At 44.1% G+C, this 17,336-nt stretch overlaps 2 protein-coding genes across 2 annotated transcripts in view; one reads left to right on the top strand and one right to left on the bottom strand.

Annotated features, from left to right (window-relative positions):
• Window positions 1-1,953, bottom strand: part of HIF1AN (hypoxia inducible factor 1 subunit alpha inhibitor) — a 9,334-nt gene extending 7,381 nt beyond the window's left edge. Inside the window, exons 1-2 of the mRNA XM_004370036.3 lie at window positions 1,731-1,953; window positions 1,197-1,447 (exon numbers count right to left, since the gene is read on the bottom strand). Coding sequence (XP_004370093.1) covers window positions 1,197-1,447; window positions 1,731-1,907 — 428 coding nt within the window. The 5' untranslated portion in view covers window positions 1,908-1,953. The remainder of the gene's footprint in view (window positions 1-1,196; window positions 1,448-1,730) is intronic.
• Window positions 1,954-7,036: 5,083 nt separating this feature from the next.
• NDUFB8 (NADH:ubiquinone oxidoreductase subunit B8) lies at window positions 7,037-11,684 on the top strand. The gene is made up of 5 exons (XM_004370035.3): window positions 7,037-7,228; window positions 7,459-7,585; window positions 8,910-9,009; window positions 9,435-9,590; window positions 11,485-11,684. The coding sequence occupies exons 1-5, from the start codon at window positions 7,144-7,146 to the stop codon at window positions 11,575-11,577; spliced, it is 561 nt and encodes a 186-aa protein (XP_004370092.1). The 5' UTR covers window positions 7,037-7,143; the 3' UTR covers window positions 11,578-11,684.
• The last annotated feature ends 5,652 nt before the right edge of the window (window positions 11,685-17,336 follow it).

Genomic DNA, 17,336 nt, shown 5'->3' with positions numbered 1-17,336 from the left:
GTGTGTAGTGTTAAATTTGAGAAAATTAATGCAGGAATTGACTGAACTGAACCAGTCTTTAAGAGACAAACAGGACAGATCAATCACAGTTCAGATTTTGGAAACTCTTTTGGTCAAAGTCCCATCATTATGACAACTGCTGGATGCCAGGAAAAAGAAAAACAGGTATTTCAAATCCATTCATTTAGCCATACATTGCTGACAGGGACTCAAGAAGAGCACTGAGGCAACAAGATTAGGGAGAGGCCAAGGGCTGGGCACCAAATGTGTGATGGCCATTCACCATGAAGGAACACCAACCTATTCATCGACTCAGTGAAAGCAGTTCCCCAGAGGAAATGTTATAGTGTAGGACTGAATGCTGTCTGTGACCACATAAGAGACTGCTCACATAAGTTAAGATAAAAGCAGAGAGAACGAATCACTCTCTCATATGTGTCTTGTGTTTGCTATCAGTGGCACAACATCGAACAATGACAACATATCACCACTCCAATCCAATCTGATCTTCTCCAGAGGATCCTGATATCCTTTACCCAGAATCACAACAATCTATAAAATTTTTTCACTTGGAACTGTCCTCAGCCAGCTTAATGCTTTGGAGCAAAGGATGCAAACTGGCAATCTCAGGGCTAAATCCAATATAGACTTTTTTGTTTGGCTTTCATGCAGCATTTTCAAAAATTTGAATTAGTCATCCACATTAAAAAGCCAAAAGATTTTAATTAAAATCGTGGTTTCTGGCTTCTCTTAAACAAATTAGATTACCTTACCTGGCAACTCCCAAATAAAAACAAGCAGAGTCAACTAACAACTTCTCACTTTGAATAGGGCATATGCCTTCAACTTCATCATAGTTCCCACCTAGACAACTTCATTCACTTTGTTCATCCACCTGACCCTTCTAGGCAACTGTGAGTCTCACTTTATGAAAAGGAAGACAAAAACATACAGAATCACAGTTCGAGTCTAATCATTCCCTCATTTCTCAAGCTAACAAACTGGCTGGCTGTAGCTCCAAGAATCGCTAAGAACAACTCAAACCCGTCACAGGCTGGAAAAGCAAACTATTCATTCAGCAGGAACCCAGAGATGTGAGATGCCAATCTCTACTCACCCAACTCCTCCTTTAAACAAGTACTGAAAAGGAAAACGGATGCTCTAAATCCAATGGAAAACCATGATCTGGAACTTACCTCTCTTCTCCTCCTCGTTGCTGTATATCCTGCAGTTTCTCAACAAACTCATGAAACTTCATTTCCTCCCTGTTAGACCTCGGCTTAAAGTTCTGGAAATTGGTCATTTTCTTCTCATCATAGTACAAGAATTTGTGGGTGCTGGCACTGTACACAGAGAAGTCCCCGTTGCCAATATTCTCTTGCAGGTATTCAAGGTCCCACTTCAGCGCAGGGTAAACAAGATTTGTGTCCGTCAATACCACAGGCTCCTAAGCGAAAACACCAGGTTTAAAAAAAAAAAAAAAAAAAATGAAGACGCCCCAAGGAACTGGTGAGTTCTTGTCCCATGATTCCAACTACTTCCCAACTTCAGAATAATTTCTCCCGTTAATGAACACAAACCCCTCAAATCCCATTTCTCCTCACCTCCCTATCACCTCTTAAGCCCTAGTCCACAGCCCTGTCAGTTACCACTTCTTTCATCTTTCGCCTCTGACCTCTCCTCCCACCAATACCCTTCCCCCCGCCCTTTAGACGCGGCCCCGCCCCCACTTCATTCTCGATAAGCTCCTCCGCCCGAGGGTCGCTCTGACTCAGACGCGGGATGGGCCGGGTCGGAAAGCTATAACTGCGCAGTTGAGACTCATCCCAGGCGGGGCCGGAGGCTTCAGCCTCTTCCCGGGGCTCTCCAGAGCCCGAGGCGGCAACCTCGGCCGCTGCCGCCGCCATCTCCGCCGCTAGGGACGGCCCCACCGGAACCGGAAGCCCGCCTATTCCGGATAAAACCACAACAGAAACCATAGAGCTGGACTGCGCGAGAGAGCGGTCCAGCGATGCTAAGAACGTGAGGCCTAGGCTTCGGGGAGCGCTTTCTAGCAGTAACCTACAGCTCTGCACCTGAATTACTGGACGACCATGGATATCCCACATTTTCAATCTATATTAGTTATAAAGGTCATATCAACTAACTGTACTGTTTACTTAGACAGTTCTTTTTACTGGGTGTGGGAGGCAGAATTTTAAGATGGACTTCAAAATTCTTACCCCATGGTGTACATGCTCTTTGTAATTCTCGCCCCTTAAATGAGAGCCGGAATTATGAATATGATGGGATGTCACTCCTGTGATTAAGTTACATTATATGGCAAAGATGTAATTAAGGTTCCTAATCAGTTCACTTTGAGTTAATCAAAAAGATGAACTCAAGATATCAGAGAAATCAGTCAGGGAGACCATCAGGGATATTATCCTGAGTGGGCCTGACCTAATCACTATACTAATCTGGGTCTAGAGGTCCGAGACAGAAGAAGTCAGGGATATTTGAAGCTACAGCAGAGGCTATCCTGTTGGAGTGAGCTGCCATGTGGCAGAGAATGGAAGGTAGCCCCTAGAAACTGAAAAAGACCCCAGTTGACAGCCAGCAAGATAGCAGGGGCCTCAGTCTAACAATCAAAAGGAACTGAATTTGACCAACAACCATGAGCTTGGAAGAGGACACAGAGCCTCAGACAAGATGGCACTCCCAGCTAACACCTTGATTTCAAACTGGTGAAATCCTGAGCAGAAATCTAACTAACCTATGCCTGGATTGATCCATGAAAAATGTGAAATAATAAACTGGTGTTGTTTTAAGCTGCTAAACTTGTGGTAATCTGTTGTAACAATAGAAAACAAATACACTGCTATATACAAGTAACTGCTATGTCAACTAGTAATGGTTATCATTGTGGAGGAACTTAGGGCTGGGGGTGGCAATCAAGACTTTGTTTTCTCTGAAATGATTGACGTTTTACAAGAATGTATTATTATGTAGCCATGGTAATTAAACTAAACTGAGAAGATTCAAATTACTAAAACCAGGAATGAAAGCATCCTCGAAAGGTTCTGCTGACCTTACAAAAATAAAAAAGGATTATAACAATACTATGAATAATTGTATGCCCCCAAAATTAGATAACCTACATGAAATGGACAAATTCCTGTTGTTATTGTTAGGTGCTGTCAAGTTGATTCCGACTCACAGTGACCCTGAGTACAACAGAACAAAACACTGCCAGGTCCTACACCATCCTCACAATCCTTGCTATGCTTAAGCCCACTGTTGTAGCCATTCTGTCAGTCCATCTCATTGGGGGTCTTCCTCTTTTTTGGTGACCTTCTACCAAGCATGATGTCCTCCTCCAGGGACTGGTCCCTCCTGATAACATGTCCAAAGTACCTAAGACAAAGTCTTGCCATCCTTGCTTCTAAGGAGCATTCTGGCTATATTTCTTCCAAGACAGATTTGTTAGTTCTTCTGACAGTCCACTTCACCAACACCATAATTCAAAGGTGTAAATTCTTCGGTCTTCCTTATTCCTTGTCCAGCTTTCGCATTCGCATGAGGTGACTGAAAGTACCATGGCTTGGGTCAGGTGCACCTTAGTCCTTAAAGTGAAATCCTTGCTTTTTAAAACTTCAAAGAAGTCTTTTGCAGCATATTTGTGCAATGCAATACGTCGTTTAATTTCTTGCCTGCTGCTTCCACAGGCGTTGATTGTGGATCCAAGTAAAATGAAATTCTTGACAATTTCAATCTTTTGTCCATTTATCATGATGATGCTTATTGGTCCAGTTGTGAGGATTTTTGTTTTCTTTATGTTGAGGTATAATCCATACTGAAGGCTGTAGTCTTTGATCTTCATCAGTAAGTGTTGCAAGTTCTCTTCACTTTTAGCAAGCAAGGTTGTGTCATCTGCATATCACAGGTTGTTCATGTGTTACATACATACAATGGAATACTACACAGCCTGTAGGAGAAATGAAGTCTTGATACATGCTACAGTATGGATGGAGACTGAAGACATTATGCTGAGTGATACAAGTCAATTACAAAAGGATGAATATTGTATGACCTCAATTAAACAAAAAGACAAGAAAAGGCAAATGTACAGAGGGTGGGGAAAGGGGGATAGTTATTGCTTATGGAGTACTGAGTTTTGGTTTACGGTGATGGAAAAAAATCACACTGATTAAGGGTAGGGTTGCAAAGCTGATTATTTTAAGTGCTGTGAATAAGTTGTATACTTAGAAAAAGTTGAATTGGCAGAAGTTGTGTGAGAGATACATTTACAGCAATGACAAACAAACAAACAACAACAAAAAAGAGTAGCTGCTGAAGCTGCTTATGTACAACCAAACACTGCATCCGATTTGGTTCCTTGGTTTGGAGGTTTAGGGTTATGGTTTCATGGGACATTCCAGTTAATTGGCCTAATAATGTGTTTAGTGCTGCTGTTCTACCTGCTAGTTCGTTGCATAGTGCCAGGGGTCTTAAAAGCTTGCAAGTGGCCATCTGAGGCACAACAATTGGTCTTTATTCACCTGGAGCAACAGAGGAAGAAGGAGAGTCGGGAATAGGAGGAGGAAATGGAATGTGTGGCTAATTGCCTCCATTAACAACTGCTTCCTTTGCTATGAGACCAGAAGAACTGGAGGGCGCCCAGCTGCCATTACTGAACATTTTTGATCAAAGATTCTATAGAAGAATCCTAATCAAAAGGGAGAAAATGCAGAACAGAATTTTAAAATTCTCACGGAATCCAGACTTTCTAGAGCCATGGAGGCTGGATGAACCCCTGAAACTATTGCCCTGAAATAATCTTTGAACCTTAAACCAAAAATACCCCCTAAAGTCATCTTTAAACCAAACAATAGATTAACTAGTGAAACATGTCTGCCTTGAGCATTATGCCCTTTTAAGATCTATCTATACGGGATCAAATTGACAACAGCAACTCGAAAGATTAGATAGGAACTTTAGGGGCCAGTGAGTTTATGTTAATGAGGGAGGAACAGCTCAGAAAATGAGAGTGAAAATGGCTGCACAACTTGACAAATGTAATCAATGAATTGTACATGTAGAAACTGATGAATTGGTGTATGTTTTGCTGTGTATATTTTCAACAACAACAAAAAAAGAACGTGAACAGACAACCCACAGAATGGGAGAAAATATTTGTAAATCATATGTCTGATAAGGGACTGGTATCCAGATTATATAGAGAACCCTTAAAATTCAACAATAAAAAGACAAATAGCCATATTTAAAAATGGACAAGGGATTTGAATAGACATTCCTCCAAAGATACAGATAGACAATGGTCAGTCAGTTCACAAAAAGATACTCAACAACATCAGTCATCAGGGTAATGTAAACAAAAATCACAATGAGATACTACTTCATACCCACTAGGATGACTATAATAATAACAAAAAAGAAAAAGAAAAAAAAAGAGATGGACAAGGATATGGAGAAATTGGAACCCTCATACATTGCTTATGGGAATGTAAAATGCAGTGACTTAAAAAAGTTTGGGAATTCCTCAAAAAGGTAAACATATAATTACAATATTACCTAGCAATTCCACTTCTAAGTATATATCCAACAGAACTGAAAATATACCCCACACAAAAACTTGTACAAGAATGTGCATAGTGGCATTATTCATAATAGCCTAAAAGTGGAAACAACCCAAATGCCCATCAACTGAGAAATGGATAAATAAAATTTGGTATATCTGCATAATGGAATATTACTTGGCCATAAAAAGGAACAAAGTACTGTTACGTGGTGCAACAGGGATGGATCTTAAAAACATTATGCTAAATGAAAAAGTTCAACACAAAAGGTCACATATCGTATGATTCTGTTTATATAATATGTCCAGAATAGGCAACTCCATAGAGAAAGAAAGTAGATTAGTGGTTGCCAGGGGTTAAGGGTTTAGAAGAATAAGGAGTAACTGCTAATGGGTATGGGTTTCTTTTGGGGCTGATTAGAATGTCCTAGAATTAGTGGTGATGGTTATACAACTTTGTGAAACTTTGTGAAATCACTCAATTACATGTACATTTCAAAAGAGGGAATTTTACGGTATGTCAGTTTTATCTTAATTACTACAAATAAATAAACTAGATCAACTCTGTTTCTTGACCCAAATTAGATCAGGACTTGTAATTGGTTGAATGCAGAGGCTGTCCAATTATTCTGAATATCAACTAGTGATGCTCATTTACAAGAGGACAAGCTGCTGTGAAGTAGTCCTCCCCAACGTTGACATACTAAATAATATGTATCAGTTTTTATTGCTCTGATACATATTTAAGAATGTCTATAATAATGGATTCTGCCCCCAAATAGTGATCACTCTAAAATTGGCTGGAAACGTGTAAATTTATACTGCGTAGACTACACAAACCCCACTTGTGTAAATAAAGTGAAAACCATAGTCATATGCAAACATAGTAATGTTCCCCATTCTTGTTAAGCTACAGTCTGTTAATTGTGATCTAGTTTGAAATTTATCCAGGTTTTAGCTAATCTGAGACTTTAGTCAGTCTAAGGAGAGCTGCCTCCTGTGATAGGTTGGGTTGAGATGAATGGGACATCTAGATGTAAACACGGACTGAACTGAGGGCTGATTTTTGTGTCGCACCATGCATCAAAGTGAAGGATACCAACGAATTTGAAGAACAGAACAAGACCAAAAGCAGAATTTGAAAAATGATCACGTTTGGAGATGGGAGGAAGAAAACCAGTGAAGGAGATGAAGCAGCCAGAGAAGAAGAGGATAAAATTCATTTTACTTGGACAGCTCCTGGGGAAGCTATCCACCTGAGCTGTTCAGGTTTTGAGTCCCCATTATCCCTGGGTGGGTCTAAGCTGAGGGAGAAAAGGGACACAACAATCTGAAATATCAAAGCAGTAACCTACCTGATTTTCTCTCCTTTCCGCTATCCCTCCCTGTTTTTCTCCAACCCCTTCATGTTCCCACTGACTTCCCAATACCTTTGAAATCCCGCCCTTGTTGAACCTTTTTAGGATTTTTCTTTACTACCAGCTTCCCGCGTGGCGTTTGGCCCGGCTCAGCCGCCGTGCCGAGGCTTTTGCGCATGTGCGTGCTGAAACGTGAAGAAGGTGAAGATGGCGGCGGCCAGGGCGGGGGTTTTGGGAGTACGATGGCTGCAAAGGGCAGCCCGGAACATGGTGCCGCTGGGTACACGTACAGGTCGGCGAGAACTGGGGAGGCCTCAGAGTGGGAAGGGGATGCCTGAGGTTTGCTCTGCCAGGAGGGGGAGTATCATGGGATACCGCGACGGTCGTGTCGGAACAGGCAGTGGAGGGTCCCGCTGGTCCGGCTAAGTCCTGGGTTTTGGCCTCCGCATTCACTGCAGCTTGAAGCCTTCGGGGTGGCAGGGGAGCGGGGTTGCTTCTGACTTGCTCTGTTCTTCGCTCCAGCCTCCCACATTACCAAGGACATGCTCCCCGGTCCTTATCCCAAGACCCCAGAAGAACGGGCAGCCGCCGCCAAAAAGTATAATATGCGAGTAGAAGACTACGAGCCGTACCCGGATGACGGCATGGGGTGAGGCAGAGAAGGTCTGCTCGCACCGGGGTAGTGATGGGAGAAGGACGGCTGAGTTGGGTGGATCGACCCTGACCCTTTTCCCCCGAACCTTCTCGTGACCCCACAGAGTCAATGATGTGGATGCTTTTCTCGGTGGAGCGAAGTGGGAGGGGGGTGGGTGAGCAGCTGTAGCTGAGAGGACTTCAATTTTCTCCTTGGCTCAGGCTGTTTCCTCAAATGAGGAAACCGAGGTTTTAATGGCTCCCTTGAGGACCCCGGAATAGCAGGAACCTTCCTTGGCTCCATCCAGAGCGCTGGGTTTCATTTAGATTGAGCATCTGCTGGGCTCAGGTGCTGTTATCCACGCACGTGACCAGGCTGGAGCCTGACTCTTGTCATGAGAACCTTATTTGTAGATGGAGTACTCTATACGTGTGTGTATGTATTTCTTTTAGAAAGTATTTTTTGCCGCTCTGCACCTATTTTTTTTTAGAGCTGTGGAAATCATAGCAGCTGTTAGATTAAACTGCCAACTCCCTTATTCCAGTTGATGCTACGCCTTCCCCTTACACCCCTTCCCAACCAGTCTCCACATAACATCCCTGTGGTTAATTATCTGAAGTGATTGCCATCGCCCACATTTCCTGTTCTAGTATCACTCTTTTAATCTTGGTTTTAGCAGCTCCTATTCTTCTTACTCTGTTTTATAATAATTTTCTATGACACACATCTAGTTATCATCATTTCCTCCGTTTTTTATTGTGTTTTGGACAAGAGCAGCTTTGGCAGCAGTCCGTATAAGGTGAATCTGAATCTGTTGGGGGGAAAACCCTGCTTAGCAAGAAATCTCATGAGATCTCTAAGTCATAGAGATGTGTGCCAACTCCTTGGTGGTTGAGGAACATAGTTGCAATGAAAAGAATACTTTCATAATCTAGAACACTGATCTAATCTTTTTGTTTTCATTCTAGTTAGTGGATGACCTTGGGTTCAGACCCTAAATTTCAGTTTGTTTTTCTGTCTGAGGGAATTGATTGCTAAGTTCACTTTCAGCTCTGACATAGCATTGTGTGTTTTTTCCTTTTTGTTGAAAGAAGACAAAGAAAGCTTATATATGTTATAATGTTTCAGAGTTTGACATGAACTTTTAATTACAATTTGTATTTATGTGGTTAGTTCTGTACTTAGTGACTAGAACTTGAGATCTGGATTTGAGAGCCCATTCCTCTGTTCTTAGGTGAGGCAGTTATCTCTGTCACTTGGTTTTTCATCTCTGAGATGAGGAGACTGAATTGTCTAAGGCTGCTCAGAGCACCTTTCAGTAGTTCTTGCTGTCTCTCAGGTATGGTGACTACCCGAAGCTCCCTGACCGCTCACAGCAAGAGAGGGATCCATGGTATGACTGGGACCACTCGGACCTGAGGTTGAACTGGGGTGAGCCGGTGAGAAAATTATATCCCCTTTAACCTTCCTTCCGTCTCCATGTCTTTCTGAGTATTCTTTCTTTAACTCAAATGGCACCTCTTGTCCAAATAACACTAAGCTTTTCTGCCCAAGGAATCAAGGTCCAGTGATCTGACACCTGAGGTTCCATGTGTAGCATGTAGAATGGGACTTCTGGAAGTAATTGAAGTTTTGTATTGTGAAAGTTGTGAATTTCCATGGTTGAGTTGTCTCTGGTCAGCAGAACCTAGACAGGCCAGCACTCAGTTCTGTGGGCTGCAGGATCTCAGGCCTGGCTCTCAGAATATTGCCCCAGGGCAGTAAAATGCTTCTTTTGAGACTTGTATCAGGCCCTGGTTACTCTGGACTGCCTGCCTTTTGCAGGAAGAGTAGTATGTAACAGTTATCTGCCATTTTGCCTTAGCTCCACTGGGACCTAGACATGTACATACGGAACCGTGTGGACACATCCCCCACGCCTGTTTCTTGGGATGTCATGTGTAAGCATCTCTTCGGCTTTGTGGCCTTCATGCTGTTCATGTTCTGGGTGGGGGAGAAGTACCCCTCCTACCAGCCTGTGGTGAGTATCTGGGAAGTGCCCCCTTAGGCATGTTTGCTTAGCCCCTTTTCCTGAGGGACTGAAGTCTCTGGAGGAGGGATCCAGCCAATACCAAGATATGAAGGCTTTACCCACTGGCCTGGCACAAGTACCATAGCATGGCTCCACCCCTACATCTTAATCTGGGTGAGAAGAAACAGTTTAGGACTAGGTGAGGAATGAGAACATGGAAGCCAGCCGTGTTTTGTCGAGAGTTGCCATTTGGGCACTGTACTCATCACTTATATTCCAGCAAATGATCTTTCTAGGTAGAGTTAAGGAATCTAGAACTGAACCTTTATCCTTTGCTGGAGGTGTGAAGGACACTTACTTCCTCCAGGAACTGGAAGGAATTAAGTGTCTACTACAAGCATAGACAACTGTATTTTGGAGAGAATGTAAAGGACATAGAAAACATATTCTCTAGCTTTAAGGAAGTTTAATTTGATTGAAAAGAAATTTAGATAAAATGACATGATAAGCAACATTTGAACAGGTATGTGAGAGTTTGGCACAATTTGTATGTACATATATATGTTAATGTATGTGCTAAGGGGTATGAGGTGCTGTTAAGGAGAAGGGTTGTATTAGATGCTAAATATATACATATATATAGGGTTTGAGTGTAGGAAGAAGTTGGAGAGAACATTTGGGATAAGAACAGAATGAAAGGGAATAGGATGAATTAACTGGAGTGAAATAGATATATAAAATAGTTCCTAGACAATCAGCTGCATTGGTTACTTGGAGAGCTGTTAAAAATTCAGATTCCTAGGCTCCATTCCCTAGAGATCCTAATTCTGTAACTCCATGGTGGGGTTTTAGAATCAATATTTTAAAACAAGCTCCCAGGTTTGGAAATCACTATGTTAAAAAATATTCTGAGGTGAGATGATCAGTTAGGTTGGGCAGCTTTTATTACATGGCTGAGGGATTTGGACTGGATGGTGTAGTAACTCATTATTTCAACAAATATTTATGGAGCCCCTACTACATACCAGGTGCTGTGCTAGGGGTTGGGGATACATTGATGCCTTGGTTTGCCTCTAGGCAGCAGGGAGCCATTGTGGGTTTTTGAACAGCACAGTGACATAATGAAGGGTGGGTTTTTAGGAAGATTAATCTGGGAGTAGTCTACAGGATGGATTGGAGGGAGAGGAACTGAAAGCAGGGAGGCTGCTGTGTTTGCAGTTGGCTGCCCAGTGCTACCTCTGCAGAGATAATCAATGTCCTTATGGTAGCTGGTATATCTGTGTGCACTGACATGAGCCTTCCTACCAAGCCCCAGGGGCTCTGAGCTGGAGAGTGCACGTAGGGCTGGTGTGAGCACTAACTTCACTTCAGGAGAGCAAGAAACACAGTGTGGCTCTTCCATTTTTCAGTTCTGTAAGCACATCACCCTCTCTCCTCCCCTTGAGCTGTGTTCTCTGACAGCTGTTTGTTGGTAAAGTCAGCAGCCCCTAAAGCACGTCCCAGCCATGTCTCCTCTGTGCTTTCCCCCACCGCTGCTCCTGCACGCCTCATTTGCTAGGCCACTTTAGTGGTGGAACCATTAGAGGCTGAGTGACTTAAAGGAGATTGAGTCTGTCTCGACCCCGAGAGAGACTGGGATGGATGGATGCATCATCTCATTTAGAAAGCTTTGACTCTCGCTGTCTTGAACAGTGTAGACGCCACTTCTCTTACAATCTAGGCTTTCTCTCTGCCTTGGGCTGAGCGGGGAAGAATGCTGCTCCTGCCGTCCTAGCCCAGCTGGGTCTGACCAGAGGCTGCCATGCATTCCCATTTACCATGCGTGATTGTTACCTCTGAGTGGGGTGTAGCCAGGTGTTCGCTGCATGTATGTTGTTCTTGCTGACCTTTGTTTTCTCCTTAGGGGCCAAAGCAGTATCCTTATAATGATCTGTACCTGGAACGAGGCGGCGATCCCAGCAAAGAGCCTGAGCCGGTGGTTCACTATGAGATTTGAGGAGGCTTCCAGGGCTTTTGTGCCCCCTAATTAGGACTCTCTTGTTCCTAGAGATTAACCTTAATGAAATCCCTAATAAAACTTAGTGCTGTGGTATTTGTGCCTCATTTCCCCAGAAATAGCCACTGCCGTGAGGAACCTCATCCTTTTCCTTTTTTTTAATTCCTGCCTACTGTCTGGGATTGCCTCCCCTCTTTCCTGCTCTGGGACTGAAAGGATAGGAGGGGTGGGGGAGGGGTAAGCACAAGATGATGTTGATTTGTTAATTTTGCTGGGACTCTGAAGGTAACTGAAGGTTCCAGTTGTGCAGCAAGTGGGAAGGGTAGTGCAGCAGGGTCAAGGAAGAAGGCATGTTCCTAACTTCCCATTTCAAGTACTTTATAGGGTAAATGGGGGCCTGGTAGCTCCGTGGTTAAGCGTTTGGCTGCTAACCAAAAGGTCAGCAGTTGAAATCCATCCAGCTGCTCCTTGGAAACCCTATAGGTCAGTTCTGCTCTGTCCTAGAGGATCTGTAGGAGTCAGAATCGACTCAACGGCAATGGATTTGGTTTGATTTTTTAAGGTAAATAGAAGTTTTTGGACTGGCCTAGGGCTGTAACTGCCGCTGATCTTATTTCTGTTATATGTATTCCAAAGCAACTTCTGAATCATAACTCCTTAATTGGTTGAATCAGTTGAATCAGAGGACAGTTCAATGAGTGATTATTGAATCTATGCATAGTTTTCATTACCTTGATGATTCATCCAAGCTTTGATAATAGCCTTAGAAAGAACCCAACCAAAAACTCTTGCTTTTGAGTTGACTTCATCTCAAAGTGACCCTACAGGACAGGATAGAACTGCCCCAAAGCGTTTCCAAGGCTGTAATCTTTATGGAAGCCAACTGCCACATCTTGTCTCCTATGGAGTGGCTGGTGGGTTGGAACTGCCAACCTTTGGCACCACCAGGGCTCCTTTAGAAAGAACAAAACCCTGTTTTTGAGAGTCTACCTCATAGCATCTATTTTTAAATGAACCAGCTCATGTTCTTTTTGCCCCTTTGGGGGACATTTTTTAAAGTTATACTGCCTCAAAACCTGCCCCACAGGGGGTAAAAAACATGCATTCAATGTGGTCTATTGAAGCAAGTCCATTCAAGTTACAGAGTGGGGCCTGTAGTGGTTGTGAAAGAGACCTTTGTGAAATCAGGGAGTGGGTGCTTCTACTGAAATGCCTCTCTTTAAAGGTCACCACTGTCTTCACTCTGTCCTCTGTAGTATTTGATAATCATTTATTTAACAAGCATCTGTGTACCTAATATATATCAGACACTGATAGACCTTGGGGATATAAAGTTGAACAAGACAAAATGATTGCCTTCAAGTAGTTACCTAAAGAAGAGGCCAGCAGTTATAAAACAAGGTGACAAGAGATGTGAGTTGAGAGAAGAACGTACTTTTTTTAAAACCATGTCCTGCTTGAAACTGACTTGATAACTTTGGTTCAAATTTCTCTTGGAGCATTCCCATCAGTGGCTCTTCTGCTTTATTCCGTAATTCTAGGCGTTGCCTAAGGTTCAGTTTTCAGCCTTCTCTTTACTTTCTTTTGGTATCATCTTGGTATGTTACGGTGCTAAGAAGTTCAAGAAATACTTGTTGAATGCTTAATATGTGGGAAGAGTGGGCCAGGCACAGATAATACCCTAAATTTGTCTTCTGACTTCAAAATCCCTCTTGGGCAACACCATAAGATAAATGACTCCCCATCTTCAGAGGTAAGTTCAAGCAGGAACACAGTAGAATTCATGCATTAAATGCAAGTTTTGAATCAAAACTTAGGTCTAAGATCTTCAGCTGCCTACAGGGCACATTTATTTGGAATTGCCACAATTCCCTCAAAAAAAAAAAAAAAAAAAAAAATAGATCTCTTCACCTCTAGCCCCACCTCAAGTTCTCTAGTTCTATTAATAGCCCTACTGTTTTTATAGTCTTCCAGGCTCAAGGCCATAATAATCTTGAACTTCCTACCTTAATCAGTCTCAAGAGCCTGTCCAGCTCTCCTTTACAGTCATTACCACTATATTCAACCAGGCTTTCATCACCTGGTATCTGGATTGTTCTGTTAGTCTCCTAGTTTGAATCCCGGCCTCCACGTCTGCTCTCCAAGAGGATCCACACTACAGGTCTCAATACAATCATCTTATTGCATCCCTACACTTAAGTTTCAGTAACTCCAAACTATCTGCAGAGTTAAATTGGTATTGCACAGCCTGCAGCCAGTCCACTCTCCCAAGCACAGCCTCGTTTGTTCACAGTATGGGGTATGCCAGGATGCTTATTAGCTTGTTGGGCCCTTTTCTCCTTGATGGAACACCACCTGTTTTTTCGCAGCTCCAAGAAGTCACACCCATCTCACGTTCCTGAACGCGTTCTAGAAATCCCTTGGTTCACAGTAATCTCGCCCTCCACACACCTATAGCTCTTAATTCAGTTAAGCCAACAGCTTTTGGGCATCAGTGTGTCACTCACTGCCACTTATTTGTGGCCTCGTTTGATTTTTACCTTTTCAACTAAATGGATTCCACTGAGAGCTCCTGGGACTTGGGCCGGGTCTTCTCCCGCTTCAATAAGTAGATAATTAGTGCGCTCCCTTCTAAGAGGCTGCCTCAGCCCGCCCCTACCTCCCGCCCCCAAAAGCCTGGCTCAAATCGAATAGACCAGAACTTAACTGGTTGCAGAATCTGACCCACTCCGCCAGAACTGTGCAATCACAGGGCAGTTGAGGCAGGCTCGATGAAAAGCCATCATGCTATGAGGACACGTTCTCTATGGCTTGATGAAAAGCCATAATGCTATGTGGACACGTTGTCTATGGCTCAGCCCGAGTCCTCCGCTAACCTTTCTCCGCGGCGCGCGTGGGCAGCAGTGGCCAGCGGGCTAGGACCAGTTTTGGCCCTCCGCAGCCGCCGTCCACAGCGCTCCGTTTGAGGCCGAAAGCCCTTAGAGAGGGCCGGCCCTGGCTTGCCGCACCTGACCCCTGACTTGGGCTGCCTCTGCGCAGGTTGCTTGTCCCGGCTTGTCTGGGGGCCCTGAGTCGCCGAGGCAGACGCCCGGGCCTGGGTGGAGAAGGTGCTGGAGAACTAGAGCGCCGCTCCTCCCTCTAGAGAGTGCTGGGGGTCGCTCGCCCTCTGTCGAGACCCCTGCCTGACGTGTCCTCGACCGCCGGTTCAGTCCGCCCTCGGAGCTCCGGCCTGTACGCCGTTCAGGGGCCCCTGCTACGTCTGCCTTCGCATTGGATCCGGCTTCACTCCACCTGCCGCGCCGGGGTCTCCCAGCCCGGCGAGGGTTCTCTTCAGCGCTGCGCGACTGCGGCCCCTCCTCCGGTCCCCCAGCCCTGACCTGGGCCTGGAGCCCGCCCTGAGTCTCTGCGTCCTGGCTTAGCCGGAAGGCCTGTCATTACTGACCCTGGCGTGCCGCGCTCTAGGGAAGGCCGAGAGAGGCTGTACTGACCACCCTCGCTAAGGACTGGACTGCCAAGGGTAGCTGGCGCCTTACTTGCCTGCAAGAGTCTGTTCAGCTCTTGGTGGAATGGTTATAGCTCTCCCCCAGCCGGCGGCCCAGCCATTGCCACTCGTTGGTTTTCTTAGCTCAGCGGGGGCCCTTGTAGGCAGGAATACCTCTGGACAAAGTGAATTAAGGACCCATCTTCATAATTCCCAGGTTGTCAGGGATTTAAACACTTCATGGAGTTTAGGCTAGTGTAATGATTAAAAGTATGGGCTCTAGGGGCTGATTGGAGTTCACATCACAACCTAGTCAATTTCCTTCACTAAAACCCGGATAATAGTACTTACTTCACGGAGTTATTGTCAGAATTAAATGAAATAATGCAGGTCAAATGCACAGTGCGAATCACAGCTCCTACTTTTGTTATTAGGAGTTCTTTCCCCAGGAAAGAGCCCTGGTGGCGCAGTGGTTAAAGTGCTCGGCTGCTAACTGACAGGTAGGCAGTTTGACTTGACGGCAATGGGTTTGGTTTTGGTTTTTTCCCCAGAAACGGGAAAATGGTTGTGACCAGCATATGACACTGGTGGCTGTAGAGTATGGTGTGCAACTCGTCATAGGATACCTGATGTATCCACACATCTTTCCAGGCCCCATGGAAAGCTTGGCTTAATTGGCAACCTTAAACTTTCTTCACACTGGAGAGCACGTTAGAGATTAAGTAATGCTATGTCCTGTTTGTGTGGGTGAGACTTAGTTGTGGTTTGCTCAGGCAAGTCACAGTGGGTCCCAGGTTTCCTTCCACAAATTCAGTGTTACTTTTTTTTTTTAAACCTTTCTGCTGCTTTGCTAGCTTGTTGGAATGGAACCTTGAATTACATTGGATTGTATTGGAAATGGATGTCTGCATTCATTCAACAAATATTTATTGGGCACTTACTATGTGCCAGGCATTGTCCTTGTCAGTGAGTTAAGTGCTACAGCTGCTAATCAAAAGGTCATCAGTTCAAATCCACTAGCCCCTCCTTAGAAACCCTATGGGGCAGTTCTAGTCTGTCCTATAGGGTTGCTGAGTCAGAATCGACTCGATGGCAATGGTTTTGGTTTGGTTTTGGTCTTTAATCTTTATAGGAGCAGACTGGGTAGGTTTGAACTGCCAGCCTTTCTATTAGCAGCCAGATACTTAACCATTGCACCACCAAGGCTCCTTAGGTATAGGTATAGGGAGCAGCATTTGCAAAGGTGCTAAGGTGGGAAAAAAACAGGAAATGAAAAAGCCTGGTGTGACTGGAGCAAAATGAATAAGGGGGAAAGTAGTGAGAGATGAGGTTAGAGTGGTAGGCTAGATTGGGCAGGGCCATGGTTAGGAGTTTGAACTTTATTCTGAGTGTGATAGAAGTCATTGAAAGATTTTAAGCATGGGCATGCCAAAATCCTGTTTCAGAGTTTAAAAGTTTACTCCTGCTGTTATGTAGAGAATGAATGAGGATGGCAGAGTAGCTAGGAGACAACCATTTGGGAGATTTGTAATAATCCAAGTGACAGATGATGGCATCTTCAGGTAGGGTGGTGGCAGTGGAGATGGACAAAAGTAGACAGATTAAAATATATTTTGGAGGTAAATAAGGACTTAATCATGGATTGAAAAGCAGTGAGGGAGAGAGAGGAATCAAGGGTCACTTTTAGGTTTCTGGATGAGAAATTGGGTAGATAGTGGTACCATTTATTGAGATGAAGAAAACTGGAGGAAAAAGAGGTTTGTGGGGGAGGAGGTGGTGGAATAGAGAAATCCATTTTATGCAGACTAATTTTTAGGTATCTTTGCTATATACAGGTGGAAATACTTGATTAGCAAGTTGTATATAAGAGCTTGGAGCTCCAGGAGAGATTTGTGTTGGTGATATAAATTTTTGAGTCATCACCATATGGTTAATACTCAAAGCCAAGGGAATGGATGAGAGCACTGATAAATTATTTGATTTAATGGTTGTCATCACCACTGGGCCTGTTGCAACCAGTGTGGTTGAATACCCTTTTGAGCTTAAAGAATTATATTTTAGAGATTGGGTAAATGAGCTCTCTTTACAGATCTGCAAATGGTCGTATATTTGTCACCCTGTGTTGCCCTGAAATGCCCCATCCTGTGGTAGAAAGAAAGAAACAAGATCCTGATCCTGTGTCCACAGATGCTCCCCAAATCTAGCCATTAAGCTTGCTGGTTTCTATTTTCAGTGGGCCAAGGGCCTTGTCAGTTTTTTGTCACATACAGGACAGATC

This window comes from Trichechus manatus, unplaced genomic scaffold (assembly GCF_000243295.1).
Source record: "Trichechus manatus latirostris isolate Lorelei unplaced genomic scaffold, TriManLat1.0 scaffold00007, whole genome shotgun sequence".
Lineage (NCBI taxonomy): Eukaryota > Metazoa > Chordata > Mammalia > Sirenia > Trichechidae > Trichechus > Trichechus manatus.
This window is presented reverse-complemented; position numbering and strand designations above follow the sequence as displayed.